Genomic DNA, 22266 nt, shown 5'->3' with positions numbered 1-22266 from the left:
TATGATAAGCACGCCCCACTGTATAGAAACCGACAACAAAACTGTCAAGAGAGCCTGTGGAGTCGTCTCCCGCCTGTCAGTCTGCACGCTGCTAACCGGGAGCGCTGTTACAGTATCTAAACGAGAGCATGCTGACATACAGACACTGAGGCAGGGGGCAGGGGAGGCTCGCTCACTAACTAGATTCATCTCATCATGACCGCGGTCTGGTGCGCCGCTCGTTTGGAAGTTGTAGTCAACAACCCCCAGCTCGGTGCCGTCCTGCTAGCCTAAACAAAGGTTAAATGTTCCATTTCGTTCATTGCCTAAAATGTTAATAATTACATCAACGAAATAGTACTTTAAGTAACGAGCATATAAGCATATACATTTTGAACTGAAAGAAAATATTTTGGGCAGTAAACACATCAGGCTGGTCCGCTGGCTGACTATCCCCCCTTTTCAGTATTAATATTTTTTGAGTATTAAAGCACAATGTTTTTTTGATGCCTTTGTTCACAGGAAAGGATGCAATGTAGTGCCAAGAGTCTCAAGCAACTGTTATTGCTCCTCCAGCACTTCTAAAGAAAGCAGAGGCCACCTTTGAACACTTTCCATTGAAAAGCTCTCGTTTCATGTTTCAGTAAGTTTACATTCACTGGAGCTGCAGCAACGTCCTCCTCGTATCAACACGACAGGCCCTTTCCCTAGCATCAAATACAAGCTGTGTATGGCTCGGGTGTTACGAATCTAACAGCTACCCCCTAAAAACAATAAAAAAAAGGGAAAATAACACAATGTCATTACACAATATCTCAGTTTCCTCATTTCCTTTCACATGCTGTGCTTGTTCACTTACTGGTACTTCGACACGGCTCAGGACCTGCATTAAGAATGTGAGGGATGACTCCTTTTTCTCTCCAGAATGTCTTCAGAACTAGGGAGAGCCAGAGTTATTAAACATCACCTCTGGCCTCCGTCAGCACATTCTTCAAACGCAGAGAGAAGGCTGAGCCCTCCCTTTATTGTATGTTCTGAGGGTAATCCGTGATTGAGAATTTTTCTACAATTTTATAAGTCAATGAAATCCAAAAATAATAGGAAAATAAAGTTCAAGTAGGTACTGTAGCTGCATAACCATCATGTGTAGGCTGCAAAGGAACAGGTAAAGGTTTATTCCATGCCAAAAAGAAAAGAGACAACATTTGCTGCGGTGTCTTCTTCAGGTGTGAGGTGCACCTTAAGAAGGTTCCAAGGCCAAAACGTTGAGACTCTTAATTTCAGCATGGAATTAACCTTTACCTGTTCCATAATAGGAAAATGCTGACAAATGACAAGGGTTCAGAAAACGATCACGTAAACCGAGAAATAATAACTACTTTACCACCCGCTTAATAATACTTAAGAACTTTCAACAAAGACTTCACCTTGAGAGACCTTGGAACACACTCAGAAATGCGCATTTAGGAAAAAAAAGTTGGCCAATTTAAACACATACGCGTGTGTGACTGCCTGCCCACTCGTTACCAGTGGGAGTGCCATGGCTGCCCTTTCCGTGGCCTCTCACAAGCAGCGACTCGCAGTTTCCCAGCTATGCAAATTTAACTTGGAGCATTTCAGCTGCCCAGCGGATGGCTTTCCCTTCTTCGGTCCCGCCGTTTCGCTGCTCTAGGAGACTGCAGCATGAAGCCTTGTCAGCACGACCCAGAGCCACGCTCACTCCAGGACCGCACAGCCCTTGGAGACACCCTGAGCTTCACAGGGTCCTACGGCGAGTTATAACTACAAACCCAACAACTGTAAACCATCGAACCACAAACTGGAGACTACAACCCAATCTGTAAACATCATAAACCCTTACATGATCAGATCACAACCAACCAAGAGACATAACCCACCACCATTAACTATAACTGTCACCTGTCACCCTGTATCCTATTACCTGACCTGTATACAGCACCATCAGTCTATAACCGTTAACCACCTGACGCTTTCACTTACACAACCAGATGTTCACTTATTAGCCCCTGTGGGATTATTGTTAACCATGTTTGCCTTCCCAGGACAGGCCAGGAATCCATTATCCAGGCAAGAGATCGAGGGAGCATTGCCTTGCCACCACTTCCGTGAAACCCAAGGGCTTGGCCAGTGCCGGATCACAAACCCTTGCCCACAGACCTCCAAGTCATGGGAACCCTCACAGCTGCCATACTGTATATAATAGAATTACATAACAAAGGAACATTCTGCCTTCCTCCGTCTCCATAGGGACCGGATGCCCTGACAACTCAAGCCCCTTCTGGGGTTTGTAACCAGATAACTGTTCACCATATAGAGAGACAAGGTTAGTTTGGTGAACTATCTGTAGAATCGGTAATAGCCCAATCTTTAAATAACCAAATATATGACCTTTTTTGCAGGACACTGCCTCCCTCACCTTCATTCATCTTTTGGGATTATCAACAGCTTTACCTCTAGGATTTTCAACCGATTTAACCTTCAGAATCGCCAGTAGACTAGTAGTGACAGTCAAAACCTTAAAGGGGAACTAACTGCAGTCTCAATTTCTCAGACCAGTTATTCAAACCCCGTTACAAAATAAATTAATTGACATTACGGATAGAATTTACAAATTTTAAATTAAGCACACAATCGCCAACTTTGTGAGAGCACTGCAAGTCGCCATGTTTTGCAACGCATCGCATTTGAGATCCCACAAAATGCGATGTGATACAGCCCTTCCTGATCAAGTCCCCGTAATGACTAATGTAACACGAATAAATACAGGTTGTATATCAGAATTTTCACCGCAGAAATGTTCGAACGTGATCTGCATGCAGAGTTAACAAATAAGTAGAATATGTCAGCTGAACCGTCTCAAAACAGAAAACAATATTGCCCTTGGATTAAAAGAGATGCATTTACAGGCCTGCTTGTTTACAATGTCATAGGGTTGCACTCATCACTGGACTCTTCGTTGCCTTATTCTGAATCGCAGAACGTAGCACTGCGCATACCTGGAAATGTTCTCTATTTTGTGATGTAAATTGGAATCTTTACAGGTTACTGTGTACATTTTTCTTTTACCGCAGTTTGAAATGCACTCATCATATTTCTGACCCCAAAATATGAACATAGCATTGCAATTCCCCTTTAAGACAACAACTGATCCTGTTTGGCCAGGGATGTTAAATGTAACTCTTACCCACACACCTGACACAGCAGCAGGTGTGCCATTACATTTTCCCCAAGTCTTCCAGTTCACCAACGGAAAACCTTTTGTCCAGCCTAGTGGTAACTGGTACAGCTGCCATCTGAGAGCTACTACTCCATACTAACCAGGGGGCAAGACCGGAGCTCCTTACCATCAGAGCTAACCCAGTGAGGAGAGCAAACCTAAAAAAAAGGGGGTGATGTGGTGGCTCTGTGGCTGGAAGGTTGCAGGTTCGAATCCCCGGGAAGAGAAATCCTACTCTGTTTGGCCCCTGAGTAAGGCCCTTAACCCCAGTTATAAATTGGGGCGCCGTATAAATGGCAGACCCTGCGCTCTGACCCCAAGCTCTTTCCCTATCTGTGTCTCATGGAGAGCAAGCTGGGGTCTGCGAAAAGACAGATTCCTAATACAAGAAATTGTACAGGTCTAATAAAGTGATCTTCTCTTAACCGCTGCCCCCCCTCCTGGTCTTCCCTTTACTAACCATACAGAGACGAAACCTGTCTGGCCTCTGGGAACTGATGGCCAGCCAGAGTCCTAACCAGAGACTGATGTAGCTGAGCTCTGTCGTGACCGCTGTTTGTGGGCGTGTTGTGTGCGGTCTCCATCTCAACCATATTGAAGAAGACAAGCTTCAGCTGCAGCAGGCAGGGTGCCGCGTGGCTCACTCCTGCAACTGTGTGCTCTTAATCCACATTTGCTCCAGTCCACACCCCCCCCACAATGATAGGTATATACCGTGGTATGTGGGTACTTGACAAATATTACAGCTAAGAATATCACACTGATCAATTCAATTCAAGGTGCTTTATTAGCATGACCGATGGGTACAATCAGTGTTGCCAAAGCAAATGAAAGTAATGATATTTACATTAAACCAAACAAAAAACAGAAGTAAAATAAAATCTACAGACATTTACAACAACGACATATTATAAAATATTGACCTCCAACTGACTTGCTTTACACCTGCACATGTGTTCCCCCCCTGATTAGCTGCATTAGAAGAAAAACGATTTTCCATGACTGATGTATTAAACATGCAATGAAGATCATTTACACATTAAAAGAGTTTAAACAAATTAGCAGAATCTACAATACGGGGGCTCACAGACTTATATGAAAGAATATATTTTAAGGATTACTGCAAAATAGGAAAAATACAACTAAATTAAAACTAAAACCACTTTATACAAAACATACAAAAAAGCAACATAACAAATGTAATCAACAAGAGTGCTGGACAGATATTAGGGAATCCATTATATTTAGTGTGCATTAGGGGAAAATAACATTTAGCAAGAAAAGTGACAAAGGGTCCAAGATATACAACATCTACAAACAACAGCTGTCAAACACGTGACTTCTGAGAAAAAAAAACATTCCAAAAATTACTAACAGATGTATAAAGTTTCTCATATTGTGAGAAAGGCCTTCAAGCAGATTATAAATCACCTGTGCAGTATACTGGAATCTAGAGCACTTCTCTCTTTTCATAGATAATCATTTAAGGTTTTAGAAATGAAAAAATAAAATGAGAACTTAGTAATGTACTTACAGCTTAGCGTAATTTGCATGATTCTTTCTTCATAATTCACTGCATGAAATAAATGAAAGATCTGCATTATGGAGTAGTGGATACAGTTCTGTACTTAGTAACTAGAACGTTGTGTGTTCCAAAACTGGAGCACTGCTGGTGTACCCCTGAATTACAGGACAGGCTCCGTTTTCCTTCTTATGTTCTCAATATATTCAGCTACACAATAAACAAAACACAGCAAGCAACGTGTAATATACCTGAATGACACAGTACATTTCCAATGCCTAAATGTCAAGGAAGATATTAAAAGGGAAGGTTAAGCCTTCAATGACAAGTCATTCTGTAACTCAAGTTTAAACACAAAAATCACACTCTGTATTAACCGATTCATTCATAAACCATGTAGTACTCACTTCAGCTTGGACAGTTTTTTTTTCATATTACAACAAAATGCAGATTTTTAGGCAACCCACCAAGAACCTGCTTTTGTCAGAGTAGGAATCTCCCGAATTAACCTCCTGGGGACTGTGGGAGATTTTTCAGGGTGAAACCTTTGCATTTTCCTGACACTATATGAAGTAAGTGCTTATTGATTCACAGTTGATCAAGTAGGTTACAATGCAAGGAGAAGGGAATATTGCAATGAAATACTAAGAGAAGGCAGTAATTAGCCCTGCTATCTGCAGGTACCTTCAGCACTGTTTAGGACCATTCAGTAATCCCTTACATTAAGACAGTGAACTTCGAGCTTGCAAACATGCCACCAGGCAGGGGAGATCCTGATACAAGGGTGATCGCCATGTCTTTACGATCCATTTCTTCAAGTGGCTTTGTGCAAAACTAAGACAAATGGTCAGCATGTTCATCTGGCAACTCTAATTTCACTTATACTCATCGCAGATAAAGCTCATACAAATAATGCATATCCTACCCACTGACAACAAACCCATTCACCAATATATTCAAATTCACTGTAAACTAACCACAAAATAAGCTGCATCATCAGTACAAACAGAAGTATACGGCTATATTTATTTGCCTGTGGACCTCTAAAAATCCCTACTGGATGTGAAAACATGTTACTTGGAATAACTCACCATTTTCTATGTGCTACATTTCATACGATTAATTTAAAAACAGAACACCAACATTGTATGCAATTACGATGTATTGAAGCAAGTGCATTGATTCAATACACCAATCCTGTTTTACAAAGTGAATGTTTATTTGTTTTTGCACTATCTTGTGCCAACTCAAGTCTCCCTGAGACAAGAATCTAACAGGAAATCAACAAAGACCTGGCACAGCATTGCCCCCAAGTTTATCACTTATCCAGTCCCCCAAGATTAACACCGGCTATTGTTCTTTTCAAGATAAAACAATAGGGTCTGTTAAAAAAGTGAAAGATTCCATAATGCCGTCTGCATGAAAGGACACCCGCTTGGCTGGCCTGCATACTGATGATGTGCTGGTATAAAACAATCATTTCTCCTTTACTGTCAGGAGTGTATTAATATTGAAAAATGTTTCTGAACTCAGCGTAAGAGTGCGAGCTGGTATAATTCATCACTGTCCCGGAGAATACATTTCTTTCAAAACAAAACTATAAAGAGCTCATCTTTTTTTAATTAACCGACCAGGAATCAAAACCATCAATATTATCTTTTGCTATCATTACTGTTTTTAAAGCACAGTAGTTCTGCCGAAAAGTTCTTTACCTACAGTGTGAAATGGAATTTCTAGGAGTTCAACCAATTAAATCTGGTCTCATTAGGAAGCTCTTACAATTGATGATCCCTCACATTGGTGAGAGTACTAGAGTCCAACCCAAACAGACTCTTGAATCTAAAATATGTTAAAAAATGCAAACCTTAAACAGTTGTTTTCTACTGAACTAAAACCAAAGCATTCCACACAACACTATGCACAAGTGACACAGAATAGTCCAATTCAATGATGCATCAGCATTCCAAGTCTGCAGCTCCTGAATTCCTATGGAAGCAAGTTACCAGGGAGCTGGTGTAGTAAAGGTGCAGGACTCTCTGGAATGCTGTAGGAGGTGATGGCATAACTGCTTCTCAGGGAAATAAAAGATGATTAACTGCTCAAATAATGGTGTTAAAATGTCCATTGTCACGTTTAGACATTCCACAGCCCTAAATATCAAAGGAACTCCCTTCATGCATGTTTCTATAGGTACTGATAGCATCAGAGATGTGCATTCCAACCTAGTCAAGCCTGCGTCTTTGGATCCATTTGGGAGGTTATCTCTGAAAAGATAAAGCCATTTCAAAGTTGGGCTTGATTCACTGAGACTGATTAGCATCTTCAGCATGATTTTGGACTACCTAAAGTTACTTCAAACTCTCTAACAATCTGGAGTTAAACTCAAGAATGTTTTAAGACTGACCCATTTACCATTTTTATTCCTTTAAAGCTTAAATCGCTGCTTATTTGAGAGTAATGGGTAAAAGTACCAGTTTAAAAACAAGAATCTGTGCTGCTGCTGCTGCTTTTTAAAGTTCCATTTCCTAAAGAGAATAACATTTGAAAATAGCTCTTCAGATCCAGCTGAAGGAAATAAGAGAGAAATAAGAGTTTGATGCAACATTGTTCTTCATGACACGATGTCACCATCATTCACTGCAGACTGCTAACTGCAGCATTAACTCACTCAGCACAGATGAAAAATCAGAAGGGTTTTTCATCCCCGTTTCTGTCTGCTGCACCTCTGGATCACCAGGATATGCAAATAAATAGCACACTTCGGAAATCTGTAAGGATATGGAAAGGCCTAGATCTTTAAATATGTTAATCCCAGATATATATTTAGAAGACAGGAGCCGGAATTAAAAAGGTTTGTAACCTCAGACACCCTACTGTTTGTCGCTACAGGCCACAGGGTCAAGACATACTGCACATCCTCAAATTACAGAGCCGGGTGGGGAGGCTCTCCTAATTTACTCATCTTTCAACCCAGGATGCCCATCTTCAAATCCCAGTTTAATCCTAAATTAGATAATCCCCTTAGGATGCCCCAGATCAATCCCCAAAACAACAAGACAATTCCCACTATTTTGTCCTGGAAGTCAGGAACTAACCGATTGACACATCAAAACTGACAACCACACGATTCCACAGGAAACGGTGGCACTTTTGCCGACAGATGTAAGTGTCATTGTCCTGGATCTCTAATGGAGCATTCATTTTTAAAAGATTAAACAATGGAAACACTCTGCAATTCTCAACCCCCCCGCATGTCATCAAGTTTATTTTCTGCTGGATTACAGATGACTTAATCAGGAAAGATGAAAGCTATGAATAGCTAAAGAACGGTGCTTTAAAATGCTTAACATGTAACGAGTACCTTGAGCTTATTACATCATCTCATCTTCCACAAAAAATATTTTGCTGGTTAAAGTGCATTTCCTTGAATTAAATGATGTCATAGAAACTAAATCCAAGCTCAAACCATAGAGATGCAGTTTCTGGGGGAAAAACAAATCAAAAACAAAAACTACTTTATGTGACCAAGGAGAATCCCTGAATGTAAGATTGTAGAAGAGCAACCCATATGAGTAATTTAACTAGCTTAACAAACTTCATTTAATGCAAAATAACTCATTTCACGGATGAGCAGTAATCAAACAGAATAAATGAAGTATAGCTACCGGTGGCACTTCACAATTAATTCTTTTTAGTGTACTTTTAATAACTTTCTTCTAATCTAGACATAAAAGTTAAGATGATACATCGCTCACATTTTCTATAGGTTTTATGGAAGAAGAAAATTCTTGATCACTGAAAACTACAACATTAAGGACTTCATTCCACTTCACCAACAGAGTTTTACACATATCACTGTTTTGTGTGACTCAGCATTCGAAACGTTTAGATTTGAAGTTGACTATAGGTAGCCTGATATTGGATATTTTGAATTTTAACATTTAACTTGGGCAGGATTATATTTTATGTCAGTATTAAAGCCCCAGATTCAGAACTTTTGTCTGTGACATTTTACTAATGTATAATGTCCTAAACTACCAAACATCCAGGATATCTACTCAGCTAGATGTCTTAAAAAGGCCAGGTCCATTCTCAAGAACCCCAGTCACAAACTGTTTTCCCTCCTACCGTCTGGTAAACAGTACTGAAGCATTCGGTCCAAGTCCAGCAGACTACAGAACAGCTTCTACCTCCAGGCAATAAGACTGCTAAATAGCCAACCTGCAGCTCCTTAGCAAATCACCCATAATGGCTACATGGACACACAGTTTTCACTGTATTCAGCATAACAGCACTACTTGTATATATTGCATATACCATGGACACATAGCAGCTCTACTCATATTGAGTTTTATTCAATTTCTATTACATTATTATCAGTTATTATGTAACCTTATTTTTATAACCTTAATTTTGTGATTTTTGTGATTCTTGCGATTCTTGTTTTTTGTGAGTTCGCAGAAAAAGACATTTCATTGCCAGCAACTACCGCTGCACACTGTATTGTTATGCATTTGATAAAAAAACTTTGATTTGATTAATAATGACCGTCCATGAGAATAATGCGCTAGAAGAAAGAACCACATTCCACAAACTTATTGATAGTGGAACCAACTGCTTTCCTGCAGCTGATTCCTTCCTTTGATTTCAAATCTGTACAGGTTACTACTCAGCGAGAGACACGTAAATTTCCATTAGCTGTGACAGGTCTCCTCACTTAGTCAAACACAGCCTTTTGCATACAGTCCAATTCCTGCCTTCATAAACATATTCGGATGGGTGTAAAACTAAAACTAGTCATGTCATAGCCTCTGAAAGTAAAAAGAAAAACAGAGGTTTCAATAACTCAAATTCAGGATGTACTAGAACCACACATTGCTTCTTTTCTATGTGAACAAGAAATATACATTTGTTTGTTTAAATGCAACATGGGCCCTTTCTGATGTGGGCCGATTCAAATCCTAGGAACATAAAGCAAACATCCCAGCAAAAACATAAAGCACTCCATTTAGAAACACCCGGTAGAGGACCGCAGTATTAAACTGGTTATTCCAGTTGATAAGGACACAGTCTAACAACTGATCTTTTATTTTTTATATATTCGTGTATACTATTCTACGAGATGCAGCTCGTCAAGACAGTATCTGCATGTTGGAGACCGAAAAAAGTAGATTTGCAGATTCTGATTAATAGCTCTAGACTTTTCACAACCGGAATCTGTGAAACTAATGGGAAGAGTTCACAACTATACTTATGAAAGAGCTACTGGTCGGATTAAGATTTTGTCCCTTTTACACAGAGTTGTGGAAATTGCAGGATAAATTAGGGAAGAGAGAATAATAAATACTTCAATTTACATGGTGTTTTTCATCTCGAAGGATGCCCAAACTCCTTGTATACAGGAGAAGAGGGGACCCACGTCAACCACCAGTGAGGTACTGCGCTCACTGGCGTCGCTCAGTACCCCAGCAGCCCCAGTCCATGGCAGAGGAGTGAGAAACTGCTGCATCTATCAAAACCCGACAGGTGAGGTTATTCAGTCTGACTAGCACTGCTCGCACACTCGAAATCTTTCCATTTCAGAGCTGCAGCTGTCGCAAACGGCACCTGGAAAACGAAACGCGCCAGGAACACGGAGACCCGGCCGCGCGGCGTGTATTCGTCGGCCCTGTCCCGCCCGGAGTCCCAGTGGGCCGCAGTGAAGGCCCCCCGAGGAGCACATCGAGTTGCCACTCGAGACCGCTCATCAGGCCCTTCCTCGCCAGCGCCAGGGCCAAGCACGCTTTCACATCTGGATGGCACCACACACCAGAATATTACAGCCTTTGTTCTCTGGCCATGATTTTCATTTACAGTCCGCCTTTGAAGTCTCGCCACCAGGGAGTCAACAACAGCTGAGGAACATGTGTCAGAGCGCAACACTATCACACAGCTAGGGGGAGTGGGGGGGTGCTTCGCTAATCTTGAACATGAGTAGGTATTATAACTCTCTCTTTATTGATGCCCCCTCCTGCCACAGTAATATCCACAGAGATTAGCGGAGTTATTAATGCAGATGGGTTGGACTGTTTTTACTTCACATTACTTAAACAGAAATAAAGCGGTACAGCTGGTGCCAACCCCAATGCTATTACAGAAGTAAGATTTTTTTTTGTTAAGATGTCAATCAGCTCGTGCTGCACCTCACAATGAACCCTTTTAGAGCACCAGCCAAAAATTCACATCTGCACTGTTCGCACGTACAAAAAGGAGCAGGGGACAAAAAAAAAACATTGTTGATAAATTATTTGCTAAGTAGATGCTCTTCCAGTGGTGTGCTACACTAATATCCCCCCCGTCTTGTTTTTCTGTATCCTATCAAACACAAAGAAAAAGACATAATTGTTACTTAGTATTCTTCTGCAGGCTCAACACTAGTAGCAAAACGACCCTGTTTTCTTAAACAGTTCAGTTTAAATGACACCTTTTGTGATTAAACTACAACCTTTACTCCAAAACCACATATGAAGGGTTTATAATGTATTTCCAAACACTGGATTACAAACTGAAAAGGAAACCAAAGAGCAGATTTAATCACTTTAAACGTTTAACACGATAAGCCTAGGGTTCTTCTATAGCAAGTGTTCCCTTTTCATCTGTACTCTTGAATGAGCTACACGCATGAGGACTAAAAAAAGGTGTGTCAATCGTCATATCCAATACTATTCCACTTCACGGCGTTCACGTTTTGTGCTCGTTTCTCAGCTTGCTTACCTTTGTGAAATACTAATGAAAGGTGACAAAACAAATGGCACTGATTACACCCAGTCACACAGTGTCCTCGGTGTGGCTGTGCTAATGCTCTTCTATCAAGGCTTGGGAGAACAATTCCTTCTGTTCAGCCGTTTTATATGCTGAGATTTCTTTGTTTTTGCCAAACCACAAAGGCTTAATGTTCGCAAATGAGTACAAGGTGGAAAAGATCTCAACACAGCGAGTCTGCTGAACTAGATTTGAACCAAGGCCACCGGAGCTAAAAAAAAACAACAACTCGATTTATCTGAAACAGCACCAGCACGTTGAAGTATTAAAAAGACTAGACCCGCCAACTTCAAGTACCCTAGTGCGGGATAGTTTTTACTTAAAAGCAATAAAACGCGCCGTGAAATTACTGCAGGGGTGCGGTGGTATATTCCTTTACTTCAAATAGAAAAGGAGTCATAAGGGGGAAAATCATTTTTATTACTACTCGCTAGTTTTATTTTGCTACCTATTAAATTTCACAGAAAACCCTACTGCCATCGTCTTCGGTTGATCGCTTGCTGGCAGTATGCAGTGTATTATGAGATACGGATTGCTCCTGTTGACAACACACGGCGCAGCGACAGGTAATTCACCCAGAATTGCAAAAACTACCTCTAAATCAGGCGGTGTTAACTGGATTTCACAAGTACTCCGAACGGTCAGTTAGAAAACCAGTTATGCCAACCAGCCCAAAGAATATCGTTAAGGGGTTAATAAGGTTTGTTTCGGGCTCATGTAAAACATCGAGAAATCAATTAAAACAAATGTTATTAAGTCATACTTGTGCAGACACAATAAAGAGCCCTGAAACGAGCAATGAACTACAGAGTGGAATTAAACACGATGAAGAAAAATCATTACACAGCACTGGCGACAGCGTAAACAAAGTTGGAAGTCTAATTGCAACACAACTCCGAGTTCAGTCCGATCAGGAAAGTAAACCAGAGAGGGGAGAAAAAAATCTAATAATTTACAGGACTATGAAAACACTTCATCTTACTAAAACTTGAGTGAAAGTACCTTTCTCGTTGATCCAACATAGCAAATACCGGGGAAATACAAGTAGCGCAGACAACACGTTATACCCTTAACTATTTTAACAAATAGTTTCCGTGGAACTACTTCAACATGGATTTAATAAAATAATCGTAATGGAACAACCAAACAAACAACGGAAAACAACCCCTCTTACCTTCCTCCGGTCGTTCTGAAGAAGAATAAATCTTTCACTCGGTGTAGTTAAACTTGCTTTCTGGCTGGGCTGGAGTGAAGTGCAAGAGATTTCGCTTTTGGCATGAAATCTGCAAGTCTTACATACTTCTTCACCGCACCACCCCAAGAGCAGGGGAGCAGGGGGGTTGGGGGATGACAACCCCAGTGCAACAAAGCCAGGAGTACGCTAAAGCCAAGGAAAATAAACTGAATCCAGTCGACGAAGTCGCTCCCAGTAGGCGAACAGCCCTGCCCGTGAGCTGCTGCGGACGCCGCGACTCGCCCGGGCTCCGCTCCTGCTGTAAATACATTGTAACGGAACTGGGACAGCGCGGTGCATGGTGGGACATTTTAAAGCCGCACCAGTCTCCCAATCCACGCCGCTTTCAAGACTTTCTTCTCCGGGCGAAGAAAGTATCCCCGTGTGGCTGTCCGTCAAAATCCCCCCGAATGATGTGCATTAACGCCTTATATACAATTATGCAAGTGTAGGGGCGTTGAAATGTTTTTTTTTCCCCCCGGTATTGCGATCGTACTTCGTTGGGACGAAATCTTGTTTCTTGGAGATGCTTTCTTAGAAGTCTGATATGCTATTGTTGATAGACTCTGTTTAATATAATGGCGTGCAGGAAATATATATATATATCGTTCTTGAGCGTGGTTTCAGAAAGGCTGTTTGTTGATGACTCGTGACTGCCCAAACTATCCTGGAAACAGCAGAGGTGGAACTCGCGGTGCTCCCAATCTTTCTGTCGGGGGGCTGTGGTGATCGCACAGGGAATTTGTTCTTTTGATCGTTGAAATCAAAACGGTAAATAACTATACTGTACTATATATAACTCTTGATCTTTTGGCCAAGAGTGGTGGAGGAATATCGGTTCTGACCAGAATCGCGTTGCTTATCCACTGGATGTAGTAAATCGAGGTATTGATTTTCACATTATACTATGCATTGCGTTTCTATAGGGGGTATCAAGGCTCATTTAGGAGTGGACCCACTTCATCCACTGTTCAGTGCATCAGAACTGCACTGCACAACAAAGCAGACGTAGAAGTGAAAAACTACTCCACCAGTTGATATAGGGGAAGTTGTTTAGGCAGGCCAGTTTGCTCAAGCCCGTTGCAGAAATGAGCAGGAACACAGAGGGTAACACCTCCACTCAGGAATACTACCATTGCATAGTCATGTCTAGGAATGACACCTTTTATCAGAGTGCATTAGTAAGTAGACCTAAACTATTTGTGGACTAGGTATTTATGATCACTGATAAGCATTCCTGACAAAATATGAATGGGCTTTCATTCATTAGAACGCAGCAAAACGAACAAATTCAATAACTGTATTTCAGAATAAATGGAAACACCAGAGCAAATTCAAATCAAAATAAGGGAATAAGAAAGGGAAATCCATGACAACATGACATCTGGACGCAACTCTGCACCATATAAGAGTGGAAAAAATGAAAATGCTCAGAACCATGTGCAGTACAACTTGTTTCTTTGAAGGATACATCAAATCTGGTCGCCTTGGACTATTATTATTTTTGAATTTTGAATTTCGCATTTTGAATGTTCATTTTAGGAGTACTACACGATTCACAGATGAATAATTTCTAATATCTTCCAATTAGTCTTAGTTTTTTTTCCCGTTGCTTTTTGTGGAGTGTTAAGGCTATGTTGCTGTGTACGGGGAAAGTGAAGGTTGTAACAGTATGTTTGCCAATTAGAACATTCAGATTTCTCCATAGAAAGTACCAGAAGAATATTAGCAGGTAACCTGAACTGCTGCCAGTTGTGTTAAGAACAGAGCACAGAAGTGCTCAGAGCATTTGGCTTTTTCCTTGCTGTGCTTATCTTCTGCTGCTTTCCTTTTCCTTAAAATAAAGCATTTTGTGCACCATAAAAGAACAGGCAGGAACAACCCAGAACACCTTATCATAAAACAGGGGAAGGAAGTCTGAATTGTCTTCTGTTCTTCAACTGTCAGTGTCCGAGAATGCTAAATCTGTGTCTGCCGTTTCGTCTGAGAAGTGAGGTGTGGGGTGGGAGGCTTCAGTGAGTGAAGTCCCCGCCTCTCTGTGTTAAGTGTTCATTAGGACTGGCTGTGCAGCCATCCCTGGCAACCACAAACAAACCCAGGCAAAGTGACAAGTGGCAGCAATACAAGAGCTGAATAAAGACGTGATTAGATTGGCAAAATTATTTCAAAAGGGGAGCAAAAAAGAGAAGAACATCTCTCAGAGGTGGCAAACGCCAGTCAAAATACGGTTGGGTAAGTTAGAAGTTAATTAAGCATTCTGGTTGTCAAAAAAGAGGAAAAAAGCTAAAGACTTAATCTTTCAGTGGTATGGTTACAACAGCACAGCATCAGGGCCTTGTTTTCGGTGGGTATTCGCCTGGAATATTCATACAAAAAGTATAATTAAACAAAGGTTACGGTAACTTTCCACGATCAATACCGATATGTCAGAACCTGCTTTCACTTTGCATCACCTCATACACTCAAATATGAAATTATTTCACTTTTGTGTGTTTTATTTAATTTTGCTTATCTTTTTACTTTTCTGTAAAAACCATATAGCTTGTCACAAACTCTACTAAGCATGTGCTGAAGTATTCAGTCAAAGACGTGATTTAACCTGCACCTTAATAATACAGGAACTTGGCTTGTCATGTTAAATACATCACTGAAATGAGGCTGTGCGTCATTTGAGATAGAGCTTCTCCATCTCTAATAGGCAATACTTAAAGATGCAATGATTGCAATGCAATGCAGTTTATACATGTTATTTGATATTATGTGTTAGTGTGGACATGTCTTCAGTGTTGAGCAGAGCAGCAGTTGAGGGATACTTGTGAATTTACAACATCCTATATTGCCATGTTAATGGTTATTACATACGTGCATGTCAGATTTCAGAATGACTTCTATTAGAGACTCAGCAGAGATGAAGAATCACTCAAAAGAGATTAAGAATCGCTTTCTTTTATTCATCTGACAAGGATACTATGTCTATTGACTCCCCTGCATTGAGGGAACTAACTGCAGCAAAAAAAGTGTTTCAAACAGAGCATTGTTTCAATACGTCTTGGTAATGGTGATGTGCAATCTCTGATGACTCAGGCAGATGGGCTTCTGTTAGTCATGAGCTGTTGGGAGCGACGTTTATTCATGGAATCTCCAGTGGTGCTTTATAAGTAAAATTTTTAAAAAAAGATGAGTTCATCTTCTCCTAACGTACAAAGAGGAGGCAATGGAGGACTGTGTTTTGTTTGTTTGGCAGGAGAATGCCTCGTGCAAAGTCTGGTGCGGAGGGAGTGGCTGTGGCACAAGAGACCGGCCCCCAGTGTGAGGAGACCCAGCTGCAGGAGCTCAGTCACCACTTTAGTGACCTGATGAGAGATGTGCAGTCTCTGAGAGATCAGCTGGCAGAGGTACATGCCTAGAAAGCTTTTGCAGATGAAGGCAAAATCAAAATTAGAGCACTTCCACAGAATTATTTATTTCCCACTAATGCAATTCAATAGCCAGCTTTCAAACATCCTGTATTCACTTCAGAAAATGTCAAATTTGCAAGCCGCGTGCGCTCGGGAGAAAGGTCATCTATCCTCAGAAATAACAAAAATAACAACCACAGCAAAGAAAAACTAATCTACCTGCACAAATGTTTTTTCCCAAAGAAACTTTCCTTCCTGATTTTATAAAAAATCTGACTTTTCAGGTCCTAGCCGAGGTTTTCTATCTACGGTTACAGTATTATCATTCTTGGTCATAACAAAATTATCATGGATTTGTGCCACTTCTTGATATCTGGCTCAATAATGTAAATAAAAATTTGAGATACTTGATGTAAACGTTTAATGGCTGGTAGCATTAAATAATAATTCAGTGAACATATAGAGAGAATGTCAGATCCCAGTTTGCTTTACCTACATCACCCACCAGTGAACGAGAGCACCCGGGTGGGTGGGTAATTTCTGCACTAGTGGCCTCACTCCACTGAAGAGTGTATGAAGATAAAGAAGTGAAAAATTAGTTTGTTGACTTAGTTAAGGGGAACCTTTATCTGGGCCAGGAGTGGTGTTTAGCCAGGAAACCAGGTTAACAACCCTGGTTTTCTGAACTGTTCCCTGGGAGCTTTTCAGATAAAAACGACCTCAATGCCTTATTCGAAAGACAGCAGCAGGGGTGTCCACTGACATCATAATGGGGCATAAGTTTGGAAATTCTTGGTCAAGAGGGAAGAGTGCCACCTACTGGTCTACCAGCAACCCAGGCACAGTCTTGATGTGCCTTGAGGACTGATGAGTTCTGATCGTGTTGCTTCATCCAAGCTCTTCTCTGTCCATCTGTGGGCGGTGCAGTGGCTCTGTGGCTAAGGATCTGCGCCTGTGGCTGGAAGGTTGCCGGTTCAAATCCTGCGGCCAGCAGAAGAATCCTACTCCGTTGGGCCCCTGAGCAAGGCCCTTAACCCCAACTGCTCCAGGGGTGCTATATAAATGGCTGACCCTGTGCTCTGAACCCCACGCTTCTCTCCCTGTCTGTGTGTCTCATGGAGAGCAAGCTGGGGTCGGTGAAAAGACAAATTCCTAATGCAGGGAATTGTATATGCCTAATAAAGTGCTCTTATCTATCTTCATTGTACTATAGCAGTAATACTTCACCACTATCCAAGAGCTGAGAAGATCAGGCTGAAGGGAGATGATGCTGATTTCATGTATGTAGTTTGCCTTGTAGATGGCCAGTTTCTCTTAATATTCCCCAAGTAAAAGAACCAATGAAGGATGAAATTCAGAACAGCCCAACATTGTATTTCTTTCAGGTATTATGCAATGACATACTGACTACACAATAACAATAGTGCATTCACTCGAAGATTGCTGTCCAGATTATGGATAATGGATAAGATTCTCAACTGTGTGATTATGTTCATGTCTAATCCTTATAAACAACGAAGCAATTCAAAATGCTAAAGTAATCATAAGTCCAGGGCGACCAGATTTGTATGTGGTTTAAAACAATAGTTTACCATTCTGCACCCAGGGCAGAATGATTCGTACTTAATCCACAGACCAGATTTATTAAAGTGGCTGGTATCTGATGAAACCAGGGCTGGACTCCAGGAAAGAGTGAGTGAGCAGGGGTGTTGAACTGTAACCTGGTCTGCCTTCAGACTCAGTACCGCACATGTGGTACATCTGGACAAGAGCTTTATCGACAGATAGGTTTGTCTTTGCGAATCTGCTTTGTTCTCAAAAATAAACTTTCATACTCATTTATGTCACTCAGATGCATGTATTCGCTGACTGCCCACAGAGGTAGCAACATGTAAGAGTACTTAAAATCCCCAAGGCTGGACAGCAGATGTCTGCTTGACAGGCATTTATTCTGAGACAAATTGAAAACCTGCTCGGAATTCATAGTCTTCTTTAAGACAACAGCAAGCTGGGATAGTATCATGCGGATCATTTATGCAATTCAATAATAATCTGTTCCCTGTGGTACACTTGAGAGAGTTCTTTTCCAGAATAATACACGCTGACGTCAAATTGAATAGAAAACCATCCTTTCCAATAATTATGCGAAAAAAGTTTCCCCTTATGTCCACCCATTGCAAGGGCATTGAACTATAATTTACAAGATACCAGTATTTTATTTGGTGCAGGATTGGAGAAAGAGTTTGTAATAACATTATTATACAGTATAAACCGTGACAATTAATTAGGCTGTCCATGATCAAATACTTAAGCTTTAATTAAGTCTTCCAGCCAAAAGGATTAGCTTTTGAATTTTAAGTATGCATTTTCATTCATCTTGTCATGTATTACATACTCTTATAAAAGAATATACAAACTGCAGAATGTTTCTAAATACACGTCTGATGTGAAGGCGGAATCTAGGATGACATGGAACGAATGGTATTCAGCAAACTCTTTAATTACTGTTTCACGTCCTATAATTTGATTTTGGAGAATTTCAATTCCCACAAATGTGGGGATAAATAGGGCTTCCTACTGTGTATCCTCTATCCCTAAGTAATATTACCACATTCTTACATATTGCAAATTACCTCCTTGGCACTATTAACTGGACATTTCTTAAATATCCACGCCCAACTTATTCTATAAAATATTCAGTACATTTGTTGTTAAATAATAATTCATAATATGTTTATATGTTAATGATTACAGTCTGTGATTGAAACTTTTGTTTTTCTAATTAAAGGTAAAATTATCTATTGCTTTCTAATTAATATACTAACCTAATTATTATTAAATTACTTTGTCATTAAGGTTAAATAAGAAAGACAATGGCAACAATTATGAATTTCATTTTTTTAAATCAATGATAATGCAGTTTGAATTTGTTTTTGCACAAGTGTTATTGGGACATTTGTTATAAGTAATCTTTAGTTTAAACTACAGTAAAACCAAAAAGCTTTAGATTAGAATTTTATAATTTAGTGGAGAGAATCCTATTCACACTGCTGTTCAAACATCTCGGACTTTTTGCATGTCCACTACTCTTTTCAGTGTTTTTCTTTCTTTGTCTAGATGCTGTATATTCCATGGCAACAGCATAGAATAATTCAATTGCGATCTTTCCCTGAAGTAGATCTATATGTAGCAGCATAAAAATCAGTTTTATGGTCGTGCAGAGAGGAAACGTGATGTTATTGGCAAGGAACTCCTGATAATAAGCTAATTAGATCTGATATTAAATGTTGTATACAACACTTCAAATGGCCTGTTCATGCACAGTGTAACTGAAGCTGCTGCGACAGAGTTTTTGAAGATGCTGATCAATGTGAATTAAAGGTTGCTGATAAGCTTGGTTTCTTCTCGCCCAGATTAATCTGGATGAATCGAAGTCCACATTGTTCTACAAGTAGAAAATACTAGTGGATGTTCTTAGTAAACTGTTGGTGCTAAAAACATACATTATAACATCTGATTGTGTCTTGTCTCAGTAAAGTGGCAAAACTAAGGTCTTGGTCACCACTAGTTATCCAAGAAACTTGCCGTTCTGAACCCATACTGTGAAATATTGGTTACCATCTGTTCTGTGATGGAAGAAGGGAGCTTGATCATGAGTTGCAACTGTGTATTTCTTTCTATTAACATAATAATATTTTACAATATTCAAAAACACACAGCCTTATCTTACCATATTTTGCATCTTTTAGTCACATTACAAATGTATTATTTGTTGTTTTCCGAGGAAAAGGAAATCACATATGTTTTTCTATTACATTTGATGTATTTATGTACAGTATATCGGTATATAATAAGGCACACAAGAGCAGTTTCTCTCCTTCAAGGTTGGGAGGGAGCTGGAGCCTATCTCTGCAAGCAGTGGGTACAGGGTACAAGCCAGCCAATCACAGGGCATACACAGACACACGCCCACTGGCCTAACACATTTTTCCCGGAAGCTAATTTACCTACCAGAATGTTTTTTGACTATGGGGCGAAACCAGAGAATCCAGCAAAAACCCACGTGGACATGGTGAGAACATACAAACTCCACACAGACAGCATCCCAGCTCCAGCATTGAACACAGGGGTCCCAGAGCTGCAAGGCCACTGCTCCACTGTGTTGCTGGTGCTAGAAAATGATTTGAGTCTCATTGTCAGTATTCAGTAAGAGCATTTTATTGCCTATTGAGAAGAACATACGGACCGAGGAAAAGGCAATCGGAGGCCTTCTCGTCCACCTTAACATAATATAATGATCTTTGCCAATATCATCTGATAATATGTCCATCTTGCAAATTGCCCAGCCAAGCCATTGAGGTGGAAATTACCTGGAAATTGTTCAAAAAGTAGACTGGAATAAATCCTTGGATCGATAAGCCATTAGCCAGCAAGTCAGCAAGACAGTCCCAATGGCCTCCTGCTGTTTGTAACTTTCCCTACGGTCTTACTGATCTGAGTTGACAAAATCCTCAAAGGCCCCGAGGACGTCAAGCCGCTGGACCTCCTCAGAACCAACACTAAAACACGAAACTGAGGATAGAAAATGAAACAAAAGTTAAAATAGTTCAAATCAAAATGAAAACAGGGGGTGCTGCTTTACACAAGGGGTTGTGGGAGTCTGGAACAAAGTGCCAGGCCAGTTGTCACGACTCGTCCCTTCTCCCCTAAGCACCCTGGCATTCCCACGCGTACAGTACTAAACTCCACACACGCTCATCCAGGAACTAATTATCCAACCACGTCTCTCTCTCTTCAATACTTAAACACTCTTCGCCTTTCTCTTGTGTGCTCTAATACTCTCGACCTGACTCCTTGATTACTCCACCTGGTTCTCCTACTTTCGACTTCGCTCTTGCCTAACGATTCGGAGTATTGAATTTACTTTTGCTCGAACTCCCTCATCGCTTCCAACAACTCACCTCTTTCAGAAATCCTGACACCAGTACTTTGGCATCTCTCAAGATCATCAGCTCAATTAACTACTAGCAAACCAAAAGAGCTCTATGGGCTTTTTGCAGCATTTGTTATATTCTTATGTCATAATATAATATATTACAATGTTATCTAGGGCCCAGATACTGTACCTAATTCTTGAGAAATATCCTGTTTTAGGACCATATTCTGAGATTCCCACTTGTGAGGTGTTAGTGAGCTCCGGTAGTCAGCAAACCTCGGGTTTTAAGGAGGAGCCGTTCCACAGAGTTAGTAGAGGGGCAAGGTACTACAGCAGTTCAGTTGTGAAAAATCTCAGGCTGCTGGAGGTAGCACCTCACAGCAAAGACTGACGCATGTAATGTACCTTTTCTCTGTAAGTTTCCCATTTCCGCTTTGATTATGCAGTATCTGCCAATCTCTATCATAGCTGTTTCAGCACAAAAACGCATTGGGGAAAACAGGAAATTAAAGGCATCTCTTTACCTTGGAGGCAGCTGGAAGAGACTCTCAGTGGTAAAATGGTAGAGAAATAAAGCACAAAAAGAAAAAAAAATCAAATTTAGACTATACTGTACCTCAAGGTAAATAGTGCCATCTGTTCATTGTGGAATGCAGCTTATGCATTATCTTGTGCTATCTCATTTATCTTTTGGCTGCATTCTTTATAAAATATTAGGGCTTCCCTAACACCTGGATATTGAAAATGTAAATGAAATGATTCTTTTCTGTTGTTAGTTTGGCCCCTGTCTTTTGCTAACTCAAATCCGGAGATTAGAGGAGAAGATTCTCGCCACCCAGAACATGTCCGTTGCACAGATCCAGTCTCTCCTTTGGAAGCTGCAGGTGCAAGACGTGGGAGCAGAGGAGAAGAGTGATGAAGTGGCTCTTGACTTCAAGCAGAGGTATGAAAACCCAGCGCTCAAGTTCCAGCTCCCTAGCCCTGGCTCAGTTTGTGCTGTAACATGTCCACCAGCGCTCAAGAAAATATCTTTTAAGCAGCTTTCAAAATTACTTGACTTTGAATTAGAAGGTAATCTTAGCATCTGCTCCTGTGGCTGGAAGGTTGCCGGTTCAAATCCCGCGGCCGGCAGTGGAATCAGTTGGGCCGCTGAGCAAG

The 22266-nt window shown here is 40.7% G+C and overlaps 2 protein-coding genes across 8 annotated transcripts in view; one reads left to right on the top strand and one right to left on the bottom strand.

The window, feature by feature from the left end:
- The window catches only part of rassf8b (Ras association domain family member 8b), a 60606-nt gene extending 47639 nt beyond the window's left edge, over nt 1–12967 (bottom strand). For both annotated transcript variants that reach the window (XM_088645776.1, XM_088645775.1), the window contains exon 1: nt 12715–12967. The gene's annotated coding sequence lies outside the window, so the exon portion shown is untranslated. The remainder of the gene's footprint in view (nt 1–12714) is intronic.
- A 1222-nt stretch (nt 12968–14189) lies between these two features.
- Nucleotides 14190–22266, top strand: part of LOC148655309 (uncharacterized) — a 64181-nt gene continuing 56104 nt past the window's right edge. The window contains exons 1-3 of one of the 6 annotated variants that reach the window (XM_088645770.1): nt 14190–15006; nt 16019–16169; nt 21885–22051. In XM_088645770.1, the coding sequence (XP_088501896.1) occupies nt 16023–16169; nt 21885–22051 (314 nt within the window). In that variant the 5' untranslated portion in view covers nt 14190–15006; nt 16019–16022. Of the gene's footprint in view, nt 15007–16018; nt 16170–17385; nt 17453–21884; nt 22052–22266 lie in introns of those variants that run through there. The other 5 variants (XM_088645769.1, XM_088645773.1, XM_088645771.1 and 2 more) reach the window with 5 other exon arrangements.

This window comes from Lepisosteus platostomus, chromosome 9, assembly GCF_059453375.1.
Source record: "Lepisosteus platostomus isolate fLepPlt1 chromosome 9, fLepPlt1.hap1, whole genome shotgun sequence".
NCBI lineage: Eukaryota > Metazoa > Chordata > Actinopteri > Semionotiformes > Lepisosteidae > Lepisosteus > Lepisosteus platostomus.
Note: the sequence above shows the minus strand (reverse complement) of the source record. Positions and strands in the feature narration are given on the sequence as shown.